The sequence below is a fragment of the Paroedura picta genome, chromosome 2 (genome assembly GCF_049243985.1).
Source record: "Paroedura picta isolate Pp20150507F chromosome 2, Ppicta_v3.0, whole genome shotgun sequence".
In the NCBI taxonomy this organism is placed as follows: domain Eukaryota; kingdom Metazoa; phylum Chordata; class Lepidosauria; order Squamata; family Gekkonidae; genus Paroedura; species Paroedura picta.
Genome location: NC_135370.1, coordinates 20,372,659 through 20,392,509, shown reverse-complemented (window position 1 = coordinate 20,392,509; position 19,851 = coordinate 20,372,659). Strand labels below are relative to the sequence as shown.

Below are 19,851 nucleotides of genomic sequence, written 5' to 3'. Positions count from 1 at the left end.
TGCAGCATGAAGAGAAAAGATTATTTGCACAGGCACATTTCTCTCGGGAGAGTTCACAAATAATTGAAATCTCTCCTTCTTCCTCAGCACTTTGTAAGCGAACGGAAATACGACGAAGAGCTGGGTAGATCCGCCCGCTTCTCCTGCGACATTGAACAGCTGAAGACTCACATTCAACAGTGTGGAGAAAGTAAGCTTAGTCGCTGGGTAAAGCTTGACCTCCTCTGGCACTGCCAGTGCCTGCTTGCCTACCTGCCTTACCTACTCTGCCTGGCAACAGCTCTCCCTCCCTTCAGAGTCTTGGGTGATGAATGATGAATGTTGAATGATGAATCTTTGACACCACTTACTACCTAACACTTTTAATTGGAGATGCCACAGTTTAAACTTGGGATTTCCAACATGCCACCAGAACTGCCAATTCTGGGCTGGGGAAATTCCTTGAGATTTTCGGGGTGGAGTTGGGCAGGATAGGGTTTGGGGGAGGGTAGGAACAGGACCTCAGCATGTCATAGAGTTCACCTTCTAAGGCAGACATTTCCTTCAGGGGAACTGGTTTGTCTGGAGAGCAACTGTAATTCCGGGAGATCTTCAGGGCCTAGCTGGAGGTTGGCAACCTTATCTACCTCTGGGCCACAGCTCTCCCTTACCCAATTTTTACCACTTATAAGCTGTCAAAATATGTCCATTATTACTGTGCATATTAGCATGGTTTAGATTCCAACCAGGGATAATAAACATTAAAAATGACATGAATTAATATTTTGACTATACAAGCTGCAGAGCATTTGCATCTCGTCTTAAATTGGCTCAAAGCAAGCAAGCACGTGAAAGGGTTCTAAATTGTGTCTCCCCAGAAGATTTTATTTTAAAGAAATCCATCATTTTTTGCAAGAAACTGCTAGGTGATGAAATTCAGACAGCGTTTAGTAACTTCTGGTATGCCTTAAATGAACTCAAGAACCCTTATGGTTCATAAAAACGTATTGCTTGTATAATAAATTATCTTTTTGTTTTGTAATCAGCTGTTTGAACTCGGTCATCTCTCTTAGCTCTCAACCTTCAATTTATAACCTTCTTTAATTTTGAAACCGATTGGTAATGTTGAAATGTTTATTCCTTCATCTCTAATATCTTGGCAGGATTTGTTTCCCTTTAGCATTTGTCATATTGCTGTGTGTTAGCAAAATACTTCTATTGCTCATATACTTACCATTATAAGCTTCCATGGTGGATGTAAACGGAGAATTTGGAGAACTCCGTATGTCCCAGCCTGTGAAATATATTCTCAAATGTTCATTCCTAATTATATTACTCCTTTCTTGTGTTATGACCATCTTGGTTGATTTCTTGATCCACAAATAATTGTGTAAACCTTCACCTAGGTCTACTGATTCAGGTTTTAATATTTTTCTTGAATTTTTAATTTAATCTGCAATCTAGACCCAAACAGCCACTTGAGAAATATTTTTATATTTGGAACAGGAGGTTGAGAGGGGACATGATAGCCCTCTTTAAGTATTTGAAAGGTTGTCACTTGGAGGAGGGCAGGATGCTGTTTCTGTTGGCTGCAGAGGAGAGGACACGCAGTAATGGGTTTAAACCTCAAGTACAACGATATAGGCTAGGTATCAGGGAAAACATTTTCACAGTCAGAGTAGTTCAGCAGTGGAACAGGCTGCCTAAGGAGGTGGTGAGCTCCCCCTCACTGGCAGTCTTCAAGCAAAGGTTGGATACACACTTTTCTTGGATGCTTTAGGATGCTTAGGGCTGATCCTGCATTGAGCAGGGGGTTGGACTAGATGGCCTGTGTGGCCCCTTCCAACTCTATGATTCTATGATTCTATAACTGCTGCCCGAGAGCTGCTTACCAAACTGGGGCAGCGGGAGTCACGGGTAGTGAGTTATACTGCTCAGTTGCCTCCGGAATGATGAATCACCGGACTACTTTCCGCAGCAAGTAATTATGGATTAACTCCGCTGAAATACACATGAGTCTATATTGCAATCTGATGTTCACTCTTGAGCTTTCTCCCCCTCGTAGTTTCTCACCCAAAGAACAATTATTCCTCAAGAACTCCATCCAGCGCACTGTTGCAAGTGGCCAGTTTGCACAGAGTGAGCGGCGCTCAAAGCACATCTGTCCGGAAGTCTTCTAGCCGTGCCAAGACTCCTGATGTGAAAGCACCGGTGGCCAAAGTCTCTAGTCAAGCTGTGGCCAATGCCACAGAACCTTCTCCTCTGGTGGCACCAACAAATAAGCAGGTACAGCACAATAGTTACTTGGGCAAAATTGTGAAAGTTTAACACTCCCCACAAGATGTGGGGAGAAACTGTAGTAATAATTTTTCAGGCTTCAGGGAGCTCCGGAAGTGATGTCGGATGGCCACGCCTCCCTGTTAACCCTCCCTCAGTGACATCACCACCCGTTTTAACAGGCAGGCTCAAGGAGGGCTGAGGAGGGGAGAGACTGGAGGTGGTTTTAAGCCAGGAGTAAGCATAAAGGCTCTGTCGTCCTCCCAGCCACAGAAACTACATGAAAACTCACACTCAGAAGGAGGGGGAGCAGTGGAAGCAACGAGTTCCCAACTTGCGCTGAGTCCATTAAGGCAGGAAGGGGAAGGCCTCAGATCCCCAGGGGTCCACAGACCCCTGATTGGGAATCCCTGCTCTCAACTATCCTTGAAAAGGGGTTTGTGCAGCCTCTGATCTCACTCACGTCTGCTTGTGGCTTCAGGACGTCCTTCAGTCAATCCTGCCTCACATGCAGAACCTCAGTTGGAGGGAGGCGGGCAAGTCTAGCAGTTCACACAGAAAAGCCTTGCCGTCCGTCCTCCTCCTCCACCATCCCTTGGAAACAAGCTCACCTAGTTTCACACTGTCTACAAATAAAACCAGCCAAGGAGATGGAGTACTTGTGCCTCAGTGGCCTTTGCCCTATGCGTACAAACACAGAAACAGTATGTAGGTGTTTTTCCCAAAAACAACCTGTCGAGAAATGCAACATCATTCATTTTTATTTGTTCACAGAACGGACCGTCCAGTCAGAGACGAAGGTTTCACACATACTATTACGGCGTTCGACTCAATGGGTCTCTTAAGCCACAAAATGCCAGCACAGAGACAGACCAGAACAACGCCAAGGGTAATTCCCGACACGAATTCAGAAGACAGCACCATAATAGCTTCAGGCCAAAAAATAAGGGTATTATTAAAACCTTAGAGCAATCTACACCAGCAAAGAGCGTGGAAAATCTCACGTGCCCGGAAAAAAAACATCAGAAGCATCTGGTATCAGACCCAGTGGAGCCCAGAGCTTTGTGCAGTAACATGCCAAGGGTTTCTCCATGCAATTTATGTCCTCCACGGATAGAGGCCTCCAAAGATACTCCTGTCCTGTCAGTGCCAGCTGTGACTTTGGTAGCATGAAGAACGGGAAAGACTGGCAAACGTAATGCTTTTCATCGTAGTTTCTCACGAAAGGTGCTTCCCCCTTCCCCATGCTCGCAAAAATGGCTTTTGAAAAATATTCAAATCATGGTCAATCAAGTTTTTATTTTCCCGTACCATATTAACCTGCCGTATCTTTCCTCAGTGTAGTCAGATTTACTTTCTCTCATAGCCAATGCAGCTTTTAGCTAGTCAGTTCTTAGCAGAAAAACTGAATTGGTGTTACAAATGTAGGCTGCAGGGGGATGTCCACATAGCTATAACGTAGTGGTTGCTGTTGTTTATCAGTCCGTGTTAGAAGGGAAATATCAAGACATCCCTACTGCTGGCCTGCAGTCAAAATACTTGTGCACTTTCAGAAATGCTTCTCAACTCTCTGTCCATACAGTATGGACCCCATATTATGAGTCCAGAACAATCATCTTAAATTCCGTTTAATGTGACCTCACTTGATTAGCCCAAGTGATCTTCAACATTGGCTATTAAGAACAGTTCGTAAACAATAAATAAATTATTAATATTTTTTCCTGTGCTATAAAATTGGATTAAATGCTTGTTTTTTCTTCAATTTAGAATTTGTATAGCTAATGCCGCCTGGTTTTCTAAGCCTTGTAAACTTCTCTTTCTGTGACTTGGATTCATTTTTTTTTACAGATTAAATATTGGAGATGTTTTACTAATGGATTCGGATAGTTACTACGAGGGACTTTTCCCTTTTTTTCAAGTTCCGTTGGCCAGAAGTGGAGCTAATTTCAATAGGCTTCAATATGTCTAACTCTTTTAAGTAAAATCAGAGTCCAGTTGCACCTTTAAGACCAAGAAAGATTTATTCAGGGTGTGAGCTTTCGAGTGCAAGCACTCGAAAGCTCACACCCTGAATAAATCTTTCTTGGTCTTAAAGGTGCTACTGGACTCTGGTTCTATTGTGCTACTTCAGACCAACACGGCTACCCGTTTGAATCTATCTTTTAAGCAAGTTACATATATTTTCCCCAGCCGAATCTCGCCAGATCTCAGAAGTTAAGCAGGGTTGGCCCTAGTTAGTATGTGGATGGGTGACCACCAAGGAAGTCCAGGGTCACTATGCAGAGCTAGGCAACAACCAAAGCACCTCTGAACGCCTCTTGCCTTTAAAAACCTACAGGGTCACTGGAAGTTTGCTTGGACTTGAGGTCACTTACCACCCCTAATGTGTGCGTAGCATCGTTGGTTGATGTGTTTTGTCAATCTGACTTTATGAGATCACAGACCTAAAGACATATTTAAGCACATGCAAAATCCCAGATTTACAGCTAAAAACAAACAAAGTTTAAATGACTTGGTAAATGTACTTTGGAAAAGCGATTCCATCTTTTATAAAATAAAAACTTTATATTTTGCAAAACAATCACCTAGATTCGGCATGATCTCTGTAAAAGCCACTTTCCCAAGTACAAAAACTGTGGCCTCATCGTCCAGCGAAAGCCATTCCCAAATGTAGCCTTGTATTTGTTACCCCCCCCCCTTCCTGGTTCCATAACCATCTCCGTTCTTTTGGACCCATTGCAAAGAATTCAATATGGAGGCGGGGTCTTCCTCCATTTTGATTGGAGCACAGGGGAAGTAAAAAGCAGAGCAATGGAAGTGTCTTCTGAGCAATTCAAGATATCACTGTTTTCTAAATCCCAGTACTAGCCAGAAGACTTTTCCCACAAATCCATTCACCCAGAACTGCTGTTTCTTTGTGTTGTGCTGGACATAGACAAGAGAGAGAGTTAACAGAGGAGAAAAGGAAGTTGGTATAATTGGTAGAGCCTTGTTCCAGGGTATGTTTTCCATGCCTAAAGTCCTAGGTTCAAACTCCAGCATCTTAGTAGTTGTGTTGTACTACTTGGGAGACCCAGGTTCGAATCCACGTTTGTGCCATGAAATCCTGCTAGGTCGCCTTGGGCTAGTCACACACTCTCAGCCTAACCTACGTCACATGGTTGTTGTGAGGATAAAATGGAGGAGAGAACATAAGCTGGTTTGGGTCCCCATTGGGGAGAAAGGCAGGGCTTAAATGCATTCAATAAATGACATCAAGCATCAGTCCAAGAAATATGTTGTCCTCTGTGTGCCAGTCAGCTGAACCCCTACTAAAGAAAGCATTCAGTAGGAATGCTGCTGTGAGACAGCCTTGTCCAGAATAAAGAGCAATAACTAAGAATAACTAAATAAGAATTAACTATACTAGTTGATGGACTGGCATGGAGCTCATTTTGAAAATGCTGATAAGCACAACAAATTGACCCAACCCTAGTGATTGATGTGGAACACATCTATTGGCGTGGTCCCTATTACGGAAATGATAACGGATGTGGTGTCTGTTGTCTTGCCTCAGGGAGCACGCCAGTAGATGGTTCTGGTGGCAGCACCAGCTCAGTGAGGCCCAGCACTATGGCCTCCTTGTTGCTCTGATGCCTCCGCTGCTGCCAGTCTTTCAAAGCTGCTCCCGCCCTTGGAAGACTGGCAGAGGTGGCAGCAGCAAGCCACAAAAGCTACAAAGATAAGGAGAGAAAAGGGAGAGGGGAGTATGGGCGGGTGAGTCTGTATGTATCTGTCTGAGAGGGGGGCTGGACCAGGGAGGAGGTAGGGGAAGCGATAGGTAAGGGGAGAGAATCCTTGTCGGTAGATTTTTTCCCTAAGCAATCACTATTTTATAATTCTAACTGCAAAGTGTTATGCAGACACTACTTAATATATTCACAAGAATTAAGTAATGGCCTTGGAACTCTAGTATTTCTGCATCTTTCAGAGAGGGGGTTCATTGTGCAAAATTTGAAAACAACCATGTGCCCATCACATGAAACAATACTTGGTTTTCAATTCCATATGCAGCTAACTTAATTTATAGCCATATCAATTGTGTTTTCAAATGAAAGGTAACTTAATTTGGGCTGACTAACCCATGCTCGGTCATATGCAAGTAATTTTTTCCCTTACTGAACTTTTATTAGTGGCCTTTAAACTGGAAAAAAAAATTGCTTTGTCACTTTAAACAGATTTTTAAAAGAGTTATCTGCTGAAGTTCAAACTCAGGATATGCTTTTGGCAGACAACGTGGTTTAGTCAAATGAACTCTACAGATTGTGCTAGTCTATTGCGTGAAATGCCACATTACAGAACGGCAGGAAAAATCTCTCTTAAGCAAAGAGCCTCAAAAGATTTTTTAAAGTTAACTTAAGCCTACCTTTAAAAAAAAGTTTTGCTATTAAGAAGACTAAGCGTTGCAGGACCCCTGGCCAGGATATCAGAACTACCTTTTGGCCTAAATGCTGATCACTGAGTGAGGTTAATCATGAGCACCCAATACAAACCAAAGTGATTTCTCAGGGTATTTGAGGACAAAAAGACTCATTCTCGATTCAGCTAATTCCAAAGATACATGATGAAAAACTCATTGGCAGCACTTGGCATCTGCCTACTTCAGCGGTCCCCAACCTTCATCTGGTCGGGGACTGCCTCCGGGGGTGGGGGAGAGCCAGCGGCCCGGCTGCCGCAGTTGCTTATAACATGCACGCGCGGAACTGCCGCGCATGCATGTTTTGACCACCAGGTGGCGCTAACACACATGCACAGAGTTGCCGCGCATGCGCGTTTTGGCCACCAGGGGGCGCAAACGCGCGTGCGCGGCAGTTCCGTGCGTGCGCGTTAGCGTCACTGGTGCGCCGGCTGCTGTGCTGGCCTCTTTCCCCCCCTCTCGCTGCAGGTGGGGGAGGCAGGCGCGGCCGCTGGCGGCCCGGCACGATGGCCTTTGCGGCCCGGTACCGGGCCGCAGACCTGGGGTTGGGGACCCCTGGCCTACTTGACAAATTCTCTAGCAAATGCAGATGGCAAAGAATTTTCACATTGTAAACCAGGCGACAGACAACATGGATCTCACTTGCAGGTAAGTGGTAGGATTTCCCCTTTTCAGACAAAACTGCTTGCCATGCACTTGTTTGTTAACTCGACTAATGTGGAAGGCTCAAGCTGAATAAGAACAGCTGAGGACTAAATCACTTCTCAGATCTTAGCCCACCCACTAAACCAGCAGCCTATGTGGAATTATAGGTGGGGAGGGAGACAGTTCAGAAATCTGTCCACCTCTTCCAGGTCACCAGACCTTTTCAGGGACTTGAACAGGCTCTCCCTTCACCTTTCAACAGATGCTTTGTTAGGCTTTGGTTTGAACTCTCTTATGTAAACCAAGGAAAAGCCAACAGTTACAGAGAGAGGCCATGGTTAACAGAAGCACTATATGAAAATGCAACAATGCTCCTGATATTTTGAATACATCTGGAAGATAGAAAATGGGACTATTTAGACTAGAGTAACAGGGATGATGGGCAGAAGGAACTGGGCATCAGCAGCAAAGAGAAGTGAACTTCAGCTAGTTAAAAGTACACAATGAAGAAACAAGGCCACTGAAGAATGACAAGAAGCAGAGAATACAAACAACAAATTTCCTGGGAAAAATTGGAGAATCTCTTTGGATTTTGGGGTTATTGTATCAATGTGGAAACTCTCTTCAGCTGAAGAAGTCCAAATATGCAGTTGCATAGCTCAGTGTGCACTGAAATTTATTTTAATGGGCATATGGAAAAGCTGCAGAACATTATCACTGGGCTGTGGAACTTTACATCCTAAGGAAACTCTTCTGTTTTGTTCTTTTCTCAAAGATAATCACTCTCCAATACTTACAGTTGCCAAGATGCACTTGAAGGTTTGTGAGCGCTGCCTGCCAAAATCTTGGGTCAGACAAATCAGCTAAAAAGGATTCTTGGTGGTTGGAGTTCAAGGTGGAGATTTTGCTGCCATGCAGAGTTTGTTAAAATACAGTACACTTGAGCAGTATAGTACACCTTAAAAAAAACAACTACTACAAATTGTACCAGCAGCAACAGTTGCAAAAGAAATTATTAAAAGTTTATGTGGGAGTTACAAAACTGGGGGCTGCGGCAGATTCTTTTGTTGGATGTTTTGCTCAAAATAAACACAGACAAGCATACAGTCCATTCTACAATGACCTCAGCACAGAAATTCTGACCTACACCAAAAAATAAGACCCCAACACAGAGCACAGCAACTTGAAAGAAATAAACACCTTATCACAAGCAGGGGGGAAAAAGATTTCTGATATCATTACAAAGGTAAAAATGCATTTTCCTCCACATTGTCCAGAATTCTCTGCTTTCAGGCACAGTTGGCTGCCTGTCGGAAGATCTACCTTTGGTAGGAGGATACCATGGCTGTAAACATCATGTGCAATCACTGAGCTGGCCACTCTACAAACTGTTTTTAAAGTGGATGCTTTCCAACGAGAACCCAAATTCCTCCTGGCTTGGGGACGCAGAAGCGGAGGTGGCTGCTTTGGCTGGAACTTGCTGCGCAGACATTTTGCTTAGCGCTGATGCAGTGTGTTGGGATGACAATTCGTGGCAAAGCGGAGTCCGCTTGAGTTTCACCACGCGATTGGTTGCACGTTTCTTGGGCAAGGGCGCCTCTGAAGTCTTTGCGCAGGCGGTCCCGTTCTCAGAACTCCTAGCTAACACCCGAGAGCTTTTAGTCAATGAAACGGACCTTGCAGGCGGCATCTTTGGTCCTGCTTGGCATGGTAACAAACGGTCTCCCAAAGGTCGTTTAAGAGTCACTTTGGGCCCAGAAGATGCTTGAGATGCTGCTATCTTTAAGGAAGTGGAGTTCTTAACTTTGATATGGGTGCTTGTCGAGGGACCTGAAAACTGAATGGGCTTTCGACCTGCGCTGCTGCCCAAGCCCCTTTCCTCCTCTTCCGAGTAGTCTATTAATCGCCTGCAAGTAAAAGGAGACGTTTCACTTCAAGAAATACTGCACACACCTTAGTTAAGATGCCAACTGGGCCACGTACCCCACGTTTAGATTCAATAGTTTGCTTAGCCCAGTTTCTGTTTATAACTGAAGGAGGAGAAACTATTCAAAGGAACATACATCCCACCATCAGAAATAGGAAAAAATACTGGGATGAACCAGTTACATTTGGCACAGTCAGCAGGAAAATAATCTTTTAAAATACTGTACTGTCTGTTAACAATTAAGTCGTTAGGCAATAGCCAACCGCAACCTGTATTAGATAGCAACTGGACTTCACTATATTATTAACAGCTCCTTGTATCTTGAAGAGGCTCCTTGGGTTCAATATAAAAACATCTCTCTACTTATAAATATAAAGCATTACTGACTGGTGCGATCCATTTTGTGGCAATTTCATGTATTATGTGGAGGCTAGCCCAAACGAGAACATTCTGTTGTATCTGAAGAAGTGTGCATGCACAGGGCAGCTTACACCTCGAATAAAACTTTGTTGCTCCTAAAGGTGCCGCTGGACTCAAACTGGACCCAACTTCTTCAGACCATCATGGCCATCCATCTTCATAGAAAAAACAAGGCAAGGAAATACGGAATCGTGATATGCACAGGAACAACACAGAAGGCACCATCTGTTCTTTGTTGTTAGTTGTGGAGTCGTGTCCGACCCATCATGACCCCATGGACAATGATCCTCCAGGCCTTCCTGTCCTCTACCATACCCTGGTGTCCATTTAAGTTCACACTGATTTAAGTGACTCCATCCAGCCACCTCATTCTCTGTCGTCCCCTTCTTCTTTTGCCCTCAACCGCTCCCAGCATTAGGCTCTTCTCCAGGGAGTCCTTCCTTCTCATGAGGTGGCCAAAGTATTTCAATTTCATCTTCAGGATCTGGCCTTCTAAGGTTGAAGTGCCAAAGCAGCCTCTGATCATCGTAACTTTAATTGTGGATTCATTAGACATACCGTTTCAGAACGGGAGACATGTTCTGCAGGCTTCCTTTCACAGGACGCTCCTCCAGAGTCCAGCATTCTATCAGTTCCTGAGGAACTCGCCAGTAACTGACTCCTGTAGTCACAAAAGGCATTATTATTTCATAATATTCAAGACGGCCAAATACACAATTTATTTATGAAATAACTTTTCTGGACACATTTCTTTCAGTTCGCTTCAAAGAATACTATGTTTGGTGATCTCACCCTTTAAAACACTCCACCCAGAACTGCTTTTCCTATTTCTGACAGAACTAAGCTTTACGATCCTCCTCCCATAAAAAAGAACCAGCTTGGAGTTATAGTGTCTTATTGGTTCCATTAAAACAGAAACCAAATAATCATCCCAGTTGGTATGAGTTTACTTTAAAAATATAATTCACAGAACCCTTCCTCAGGCAGAAAAAAACAAAAAACAATACTATGCTAAAAGTTTAAGCTGCCACATGTTATACACAGGAGGCCAAATTATTCCAGATGAATTTCCCTCCCAAAATACATGACTGTCAGTATTTCAGGTTTGCCAGCTGCATCTGTCTGATAGTTCTCAAATGGAAGGTCAGGACCCAAAAGTGGGTATTAGAGACAAAGTAATATTAATGATCAAGAAGCCTGGATTTACCCAGACTAAATTCTGCTCCCAAAACAAGCAAGACAAATCATGCATGGTTCCTTAGTATTTTGCATGGTTCCTTAGTATACTTAAGCCCCTATGACAGCCCAAAAAGACAGGGTACACATCTTTAAATCACTAGATGCTCCATAACCAAATTCGGCCAAGCTCAACATCACCCTACTGCCTATATGTACGGTGGCTATTTGTTCCCTTCAGATGCCTGAACAGTAAGCAGCATTAAAATAAAATACATAAAACAGAATGCATAAACCACATTTTTACTGAAAATATTTTTAAAAGTCTGTACCTTTCCCTTCCCATTCCTCAAATGCATCCATCATTTTTTTCAGCTCAGCCACTGAATAGTAGCTCCAGATATATTGCACATTATTTCCAGCCTCTCTAGATCAATATTGTAGAAAATAATAAGTCTTGTCAATAAATAAATAAAAAGACAAAGTATATTGTTTTCTACTTTTAAAATATATATGCTTTAAATACTGTTATTTTAAAATAAGTATTCTCCATGCAAAGATGTTGCGACTGGTCTAAGAGATGGTATCTGGATTGCTGGTTGGAGCAGGCCACCAAGAACTCATTATACCAGTTTTGTTTTTTCTTCACTAGCTGAATTCATGAGCTCAATTCAAAGCATATGCTGAGTGCTTTAAAGCTCTAAATGGGGCAGAAAGATTGAAAAAGTGTGTCTCTCACGTCATACATGACAATCAGACCGGTTTTATGCCAAACAGATATGGTCTTCAAGTGGACAGTGAAGAGTTTTAAGATCAGGAGCTATGCTGATGACGTGGTGGTTATAGTTACGGAAACTGAACCCTCTATTCCCAAGCTGATGAACTGTTTAAATTAATTTAGGATTGTATTTGGATACAAAATAAATAAAAAGAAGACCCAAATCATATTGCAAGGCAATCCTGAAAAAATGAAGAAGACTGAAAATATTTCAAACTGTGAGGTTAATCCAAATAAGGTAAAATATCTTGGGGTCTATATTGATAAAGACCTAACTAATATGGTCTAAAATAATTACACATTAACATAGTAAAAAATTGTTAAACATTTGGATCAATGGTTGAATCTAAACTTTTCTTGGTCTGCAAGAATGGCAACAATGAAAATGAATGTACTACCAAGACTGATTTTTTTTCTTCCAAATATTGCCGATAGAAATAAGATCTTAGCCAATTAGCAAAGCCATATTAATAAGTCTGTTTGGAAGAATTAAAGACCAAGAGTAGCATTCAAGATACTGCAATACCGTAAAAAAAGAGGCAGATTAGGATTTCTAAATCTTAAATTATATTATTACTAGGGGCAAAGCCCGTTGCATTAAGGAATACAATGGGCACTAGATTTTTTTGGGGGGGGAGATTCTGCGGATGGCCTCTCCATCTCCCCAGGACCTGGAAAAGGCTGCAGGCTAGAGGCTCCCGGGAAGGGATCTCACTGGCAGAGGCAGATCTTATGTGGCATCTGCAGCCTCTGATGGAAGTGGAAGGAGAGGGAGTGGTCAGGAATGCAGGACAGAAGGCTATTGGCTAGCCTCTTGACTGACAGGCAAGCTGGTTGGAGGAGGACGCACTCAGGGGCAGGACAGTCATATTGAGTGGATGTTAAGCGCTGAGTGGCACTTAAGCCATGAGACCAGCTCCTCCTCCAAGCCCTTACCAGAAATACTAAGTAGAACAGATACAGCATGTCTAATTTGGATAATAGATTGGATTAAAGACCCTCTGAAAAGAAATATGAAAAAATAGGTCTTTATCCACGATTGGGCAATTTATTATGGACAGCTACTACGAAGCTTGTCATTGGACAACATCAAATATGGAGAAATAGTTTTTTGAAGATTTGGAGTAATTATAGAAAAAGGATCAGCCCAAGAGCCTTGCCATTAAAAATTATAATTGAAGAGTAAGAAAAATATCGACATTTTGCATATTAGACTTGACTGGTACTGAGAGGAAAATAAAAAGCTGGCAGCAAATCTCACAAGGAAAAAAATAGACTTGTTTGTTTATGTGCAATGGACATCGAAACTGAAGGAAAGAACTGAAAAAATCCCGAAGAGTCTTGAGGGAACAAACTCAGTTTGAAAAGCTTATCCTACAAGAAAAGCCACCTATGTCAGGTAGAATATATTACTGCTCAAACTGGACACTGAGGCAGAACAAGTGAAAGCATAAATGGTAAAATGGATGCAAAATTTTGATATGACTATTACATTAGAAGAATGGGAATACTTATGGTATAAAAATATGAAATTGACAGTGTGTCAGTTATTGCGTGAAAATTAGTATAAGATGTTTTATAGATGGTACCGGATGCCTAAAAAATTATGTCTAGTTGAACTGATGGTAAATGTTGGAAATGTGCTGGGACTGTAAATTGATCAAAAATATTTGGATAAAGTTCACGATAAACTGAAAATTATGTTTAAATGTAAATTTGCACTAGATCAAAAAAAAATGTTAAGTATTCTACCCACAGGCATACCAAAACATGGTGTAGAATTCTTCTTGCATGCAACAGCCACAGCAAGACTTGTCATCACTTCCGGCTGGAAGCAGCCACAAGTTTTGCACATTGACTTACAGAGCATAAAACAAGAGAATTAGCCATTATGGTGAAACTAACAAGTCTGGTTAATCACAGACCACCAAAAGTCTTTCAAAAGTATTGGGACGAACACCTGAAATTCTTATAAATCCATCCAGCTGACAGCCAGCTTGGTGCAGTTGTTAGGAGCAAGGACTTCTAATCTGGCAAGACGGGTTTGATTCCTCACTCCCCCACATGCAGCCAGCTGAGAATTCAACAGAATGGACTGGGTCTAAGAACTCTAAGAATATTTAGCTCTCAAGGATGCAACTTTTTAACATCGAAGAAATGGTACATCGATGAGTCTAACAGTGCAACTGATGGCCACCACATTGAGGGTATGTGTTTGCAGCTGATTTCTACTACACTGCAGTAAAATACAAAAAAGTGAGATTTGTTCCTAAATTAAATGAGAAGGTTTGCAATGCAATACATAGATCTCTCCACCAAAGTCAGTCAGGAAGTCACAGACCAGGATCCAAAGAATTGGCTTAAAGGTTTGTGGACTGTATATGTAGTGTTTTAACTTTCTTTTCGCTTTTCTGCAGGGAGGAAAGTGTCAGAAGTTTGGTTTTTTGCCATGTATTCGTTGTTTATCTCCTTTCTACTTGTTTATCTGTCATGCAAGCCTGTGAGACGTGTTGGCCCTTCATTCATAACTTTGACTGCTGTTCTCTGATCTAACCCTTTATAAGCCCCCGATTGTCATAACTAGGGCTGGAGACAGTTGGGGCAAGGAGGCCCTGGGAAGTGTCCTTGATTTACTCTCCCTGTGCTACAAAGTTCTTATCAGCTTTTCCCAAGGTTCTGTTATGCCTTTGAACTGGTACATTCTGTGTTTCCCGCTTGAATTAGGACTGGGGGATGGGTTGGGTAGTGATAACTGATATAAGCCTTGTCAGACTATTGTTCTTTAGTCTTGGCAATGTATTGATCCGGTTTACTCCAATTTCTTTCAATAAATCCATCTTTGCACCAAGTCAAGATCTATTACTGCAGAAAGTAAACCAACACTCCCACAGAACCCATCTTAAAAAATATTTATAAAGTACAAAATAAAAGGAAAATGAACTGGCCTTTGGTACACTAATGTTTTTGTGCACTCGCATAGAAATAAACTGTTAGGTGTAACATGTTGAGGTACAGCTGTTATCAGATACTTTACCTGGAAAGGGTGATTTATTGCTTTTTTCTGGACAAGCATTTTTACTTAAATATTCAATGTGAGTCAAAGAATCTAAAGCAACACAAAGGATGTGCCTGAACTCCACATCCCTGAGGCACACAGGTATCTGCACATCAGATACCTTCCAGAAAGAAACGACACAGTTCTCAAAACTGAATCATCGTAACACTCACACTGTCATGGAATCATATGGCTGTGAAGTTTCTCTCACCTCTTATAAATATTTTTACTATGAATTCTCCCGTCCAGTTGTTTTTCAATGGCCGTCATCCCATCGGCTTTCGTGGCATAAACACCAGTTATTATACTCTCACAGCTTGTTCCAGAAGTGCTGAGATAGTGCAGGACCCAAACAGTAGGTTTAATGCATGTTAAGCCATAAGAGTCACAAAAACCTAGCAGCGCCTGCAAAAACAAAAGAATTTTAAAAAAGCACAAAATAAATGACAGGACATAATTTTATACTGTAACAGTGTGTCATACATTATTACCAAACAGATTATTTTCACGTGTTCAAAATTACCTGCTGGAACTAAGATTAAAAAGAACTTTTTTTTTCTTGCAAGGGCACTTGGGAAGGTAAAAATCCCATTTCCACACCCCCCTGCTGGCCCTGCATCGCCCCCTCTTGCTTCAGCCCAAATTCACTATTCTCCTTCCACCAATGTCCCTTGTGTATTTTCTCCCCCTCTCTTCAGTCACCCACTTGCCTGATCTCTTCCCCTGTCTATTCTCACCTGTGTTTTCACCCACTGTTATTCAATTGCCCCAGAACTGTTAACCCATACAGAGTTTTAATTCTGTGGATGAGCAGAACCGTTACTTTCCTAGAGAGTTTTAAACCTCCAATTGAAGAGAGGGAGGCAGACCATTAGGTTTTTCTGCAAATCTGGAGCTTCTCCTAGGTTTGCAGAAACATATTCTAACCCTGGGCGGACTTAGTGTGCACATTTTTTGACCCGCTCAACAGGATGGGGGCCACAGACCATACATGGTTCTCATATAAATGATTACAAACATGCTAGAGACAGTAAAGTAAACCACGTTCTTTTGAACAACATGATCATGTTGGAATGATCAAAATATGTGCAGAATCTTTCTTGTACTACTAGACTGAAAACAGAGCTGCAGTTCTAAAGAGCCATCCCATTTTCCTCTGTCCTGCAAATGGTCATCCTCACACTGGCTACCGTGCACCCTCTATCTGCCCATCCTACAGATCCCAGGATCAGCAGCTACGACAACTACTTTAGAGGCACAAGAAAATTCCAAGACCTTTTTAAGCTCTGTGCTTGACCTTGAACAATATGTCTCCATCTCATTGGCCAAGTGGTCAGCAAGATTATACGGGTATGGAATGCCAAAATAGTCAGCTTCTTCCTGCAACGCAATTCGGGTTTGCTCATCTTTGGGAATCTGAACATCACCATGAAGATAATCCAAGAGGTATTTAAAGAGGTTGCCATCTCGATTGATAAGGCAGGCTCCTGGAAATGCAAATAAAAATACTTTTGAGGTTTTAAAATTTTCTCTGAGTAGAATTAATGGTCTCTAAGAAGTCTATTTGATACATTAAAATGCCCAAGTACAGAAGGTGGGGCTTTCCCCCTCATTCACTCTCATATCTGCTCATTAATTCTGGCAGGCATTGCATATCTAGTGCCATATCTAGACACTTCAGATCTGCCAGACCATAACAAACTTCCTACTGTAGCCCTCTCATCCAGCCCATAACTTCACTTGCCTTCCAAGGGTGCCAAATGCCTGCTTCTACCCACTCTGCCACATGAGAATCCTATTGGGTGCTAACATCCCAAGACATTTCATGGCAATTTAGAAAAAAAGTAGCTTTCTAGATACTACAATGTTAACCCTAATCTGTTCCACTATATATTTCTGTTAAGACCTTGGAGGAGTTGTGTGTCTCATGGCTTAAGTGCCACTCAGCCCTTAACACCCACTCAGGGTGGCTGTCCTGTCCCTGAGTGCCTCCTCCTCCAAACAGCTGGCCTGTCTGTCAAGCAACCAGCCAATCGCCTTCTGCCCCCCACCCCTGTCCATCCCCTTCTCCTTCCCTCTCAGGCTTGGAGTCTGCAAGATCCCTGCTGCATGAGAACTGCCCCTGCTGGTGAGTTCCATAACAGCTGCCTGCAGTCTTTCCAGGTCCCTGGGGGGGGGGGGGAGAGCGGAAGGCCATCCACAGAGTTCTTCTACCCCAACCTCCCCCCTAATCTAGCGCCGTTGTATTCCTGAAAGCTTGGCTATAAAACTAGGGCCCTTTCTTTCCATTTCCCTGATATTTGGTAGGCATGATCCATTGAGCAAAAATTATAATCCCTAAAAATTTTATCCAAAATGGATGCCAATCAAAGACATTGCAGCCAGAAATGTATTTCCCATGAAACCAATGAGAACAAAGATGAACAACATTGAAATAAGTATGTGCAATAATGAGTATAACACCCCAAAGGTTTTGAAATGGACAAGTAATGCCACATTTTTGGTTTAGAATCTAAGTTATTCACATTTTTATTTACAGCTCACGCATCTTGTTTACCTGAGTCATCCATTTTTAGAGGAAACCGCCCGCTGAACATGGAGGCCAGCATTGACTCCTTAAAACGGCATAAAGATTTACGTCTCGCAGTATACATACAACCGCCAACGTTAAGTCGAAGAATATCCTCCACCTCTCTACTTTTGCTGTCTTCCATTGCGTTAACCACTAGCATCACTGAACGGACTGTGTCATTTCAAACCTGTAATAATCATAAAAACTGAACTTAGAATAATTTGCAAATTATGGTGACCCAGTTCTGATGGCAAGGACACATGAAACACATTGCAGTTATTCATGCTGATGGTACTCCAAGGGCTGGGCTCCTAACAGAAAAGGAGAAGGCCAACTGCTTTTTTTTTGGGGGGGGGGGAGATAATTTACTACACAAACAAGAAAAAAACTGGATGTCTTTGACCTCAATTGCAAGACAGGCTTTAGCTATAGCAACCAATTATGTTCCATCAAGTTCAGAAAGTAGGAGGGACTTAAATTCCCACCACCCATATTCAGTTTTCAAGACTGAGAAAAGTATCCATGTGTAAGAATACATGTAACTGTCAATTTGCAGAATTTTAACTCTCTGGAAGTTTTCGACATGCATAATTAGGACGTTGGCTAGCCACCTCATTTTTGTGAGGAGGGGTGAGCAAGATGTGAGTGGAGATATACAAATGGTATTCTCATAAACACTCTGCAATACTTCTAGTTCAACTTACTCAAAACTAATTTATCCCCAAAGTTCCATTAAAAAATTAAAATCAGCCAGTAGTTTCAGGTATCAGAGCCACATTTCCCCTCTGCACCTTGGCTTCCAAACCAGTTTTTTAAAAAAACATTTGCAAGCATCTGTACAATGTTGTCGCACCTTCCAGGAGTTTGCTCACTACAATGTTTCTCAAACCAGGTTGGGAAAGATCTTTCCAGAAAGAAAAGAGTTATCCCTGCACATGAGCAGGCTGTCTGGATGGGAAAATGCACATTATCAAAGATCACTCACAAAAGAGTCAGTTTCCCCTTCCACACCATTGGAGGCCTTTAAAAACCATTGTAGTGGATTTTAGGGATTGCCTTTGACCAAATGCAAGGGGACAAATCCCTGCAAGAAAGAAAGCTACAAACTTCAGTTTTTGAAAAGTATAGTGGGAATTCAGAAGAAATGCAAGATAATGCTTATAATAATATTATAATAATTAACAATTTTTTTAAAAAGCCCTCCACTGAGGGAAAAATTCAGGGAAGAAGGAGCTGATGGAGAAAAACACACACAGAACTTCCTTGCAGACAAATCTATTAGAATTCGGAGATGTGTGTGTGAAAGGAACATATTTTTTTCCCCTCTGTTGCCTGCAAGGAACTTGACCAGCACCAATAAAACTTGCAGCCAACAACAACACTGAGTCGCCCAAAGTCCAGGCTGCAACAAAAGCACCTTGGAATTATTCTTGCTGAACTCAATATCGGCTTCATGAAAGTGTTATATGCGCGGGACGGGGGGGGAGGGTGGTTTCCCTAAACAAAAATTACAACTGGAACCTGAAACCATTGAACTAACAAGACCAAACAGAAAGTAACAAAAGGCACAGCTGAGTTTGGGCGCATTCATGACATCTCTCCTCGGACTGACTGGCGAAGCAGATTTGGGCTACTGCACATGCAACTGGAATCAGATCTTGGAGAAGGCCCGTGCCCGCTCCTTCCGAGCTAGATAGTCCGGTTTCTCCCCGGGGAGAAGCAGCGTGTGCGGGCGGGATGAGAGGGCCCTGCCTCCCCAGCTTCCCCACTTGCCCTCCGGCCGGGCCAAGGCCGAGCGAGCGAGCAAGCCAAAGGGAGACCCAAGTCGCTCCTCCGCGCCATTTGCTCGTTACCTTTCCGGGCCGGGTCCGCCCGAGCAGGCCGCGCCGCCCCCTGTCCCCGCGCGACAGCCGCCCTCCGCCATTGCCAGCTCCGGAGAAGGGGAGGCGTCGGCAGCTGCGGCCTCCCTGGTTGGCCGCCGGAGGCAGCGCGGCTGGGCGGAGAAAAGGCCCGGCCGCTTCCTCCTCCTCCTCCTCCTCCTCCTCGCTTGGGCTTCCGTGGCTTCCGTTCTGCTCTGCGGTGGCTGGGCTGGAGAGGCTCCATTTTGAGGGGAGCGGTCGCCCCCGACGACCCTTTCTCCGCCTTGAAGGCTCAATCCCCGCCCGAGGAGATCTCCCGAGGCCGTCCAAGGGCGGTGCGACGGACAGACGGACACCCCCATATATCATCCAACCGCCCGCCCGCCCGCCTCGCGCAGCCCCTCGCAGGAGGCCGTTTAATTTCCTTCAGGCCGTTTGCTGACGGGTGAACCCCGCCGAGGCCGGAGGGCCATAGTCCCAGGCGAGCGAGGCGAGGAGCTCGCCCTATCCCTCGGTTTGGGGCTGTTCCCCGTGTCCCGGTTGCTGAAAGGCCCCCCTTGCTGGGGCCACACGTTGGAAGAGCCCCCACATATCCCTGGTTGGGAATCCCTGCCCTAGAGGAATGGCATTAACACCTGCCCATGATTTATAAGTGTACCCTCCAACACGTATTAAATCGACATGCCAAGAAATATCTAGCTAGTACC

The 19,851-nt window shown here is 43.4% G+C and overlaps 2 protein-coding genes across 5 annotated transcripts in view; one reads left to right on the top strand and one right to left on the bottom strand.

The window, feature by feature from the left end:
* LOC143829080 (SPATS2-like protein) overlaps nt 1-4,126 on the top strand; it is an 84,119-nt gene extending 79,993 nt beyond the window's left edge. For all 4 annotated transcript variants that reach the window (XM_077319381.1, XM_077319382.1, XM_077319385.1 and 1 more), the window contains exons 10-12: nt 88-190; nt 2,045-2,265; nt 3,031-4,126. In XM_077319381.1, coding sequence (XP_077175496.1) covers nt 88-190; nt 2,045-2,265; nt 3,031-3,429 — 723 coding nt within the window. In that variant the 3' untranslated portion in view covers nt 3,430-4,126. The remainder of the gene's footprint in view (nt 1-87; nt 191-2,044; nt 2,266-3,030) is intronic.
* Nucleotides 4,127-8,339: 4,213 nt separating this feature from the next.
* On the bottom strand, nt 8,340-19,289 carry LOC143829081 (BTB/POZ domain-containing protein KCTD18-like). Its single transcript, XM_077319386.1, has 7 exons — nt 19,139-19,289; nt 17,271-17,472; nt 15,989-16,200; nt 14,925-15,118; nt 11,213-11,307; nt 10,263-10,365; nt 8,340-9,264 (listed from the first exon to the last, which is right to left on the bottom strand). Exons 2-7 carry the CDS (start codon nt 17,443-17,445, stop codon nt 8,739-8,741), a joined length of 1,305 nt encoding a protein of 434 aa, XP_077175501.1. The 5' UTR covers nt 17,446-17,472; nt 19,139-19,289; the 3' UTR covers nt 8,340-8,738.
* Between the last annotated feature and the right edge of the window lie 562 nt (nt 19,290-19,851).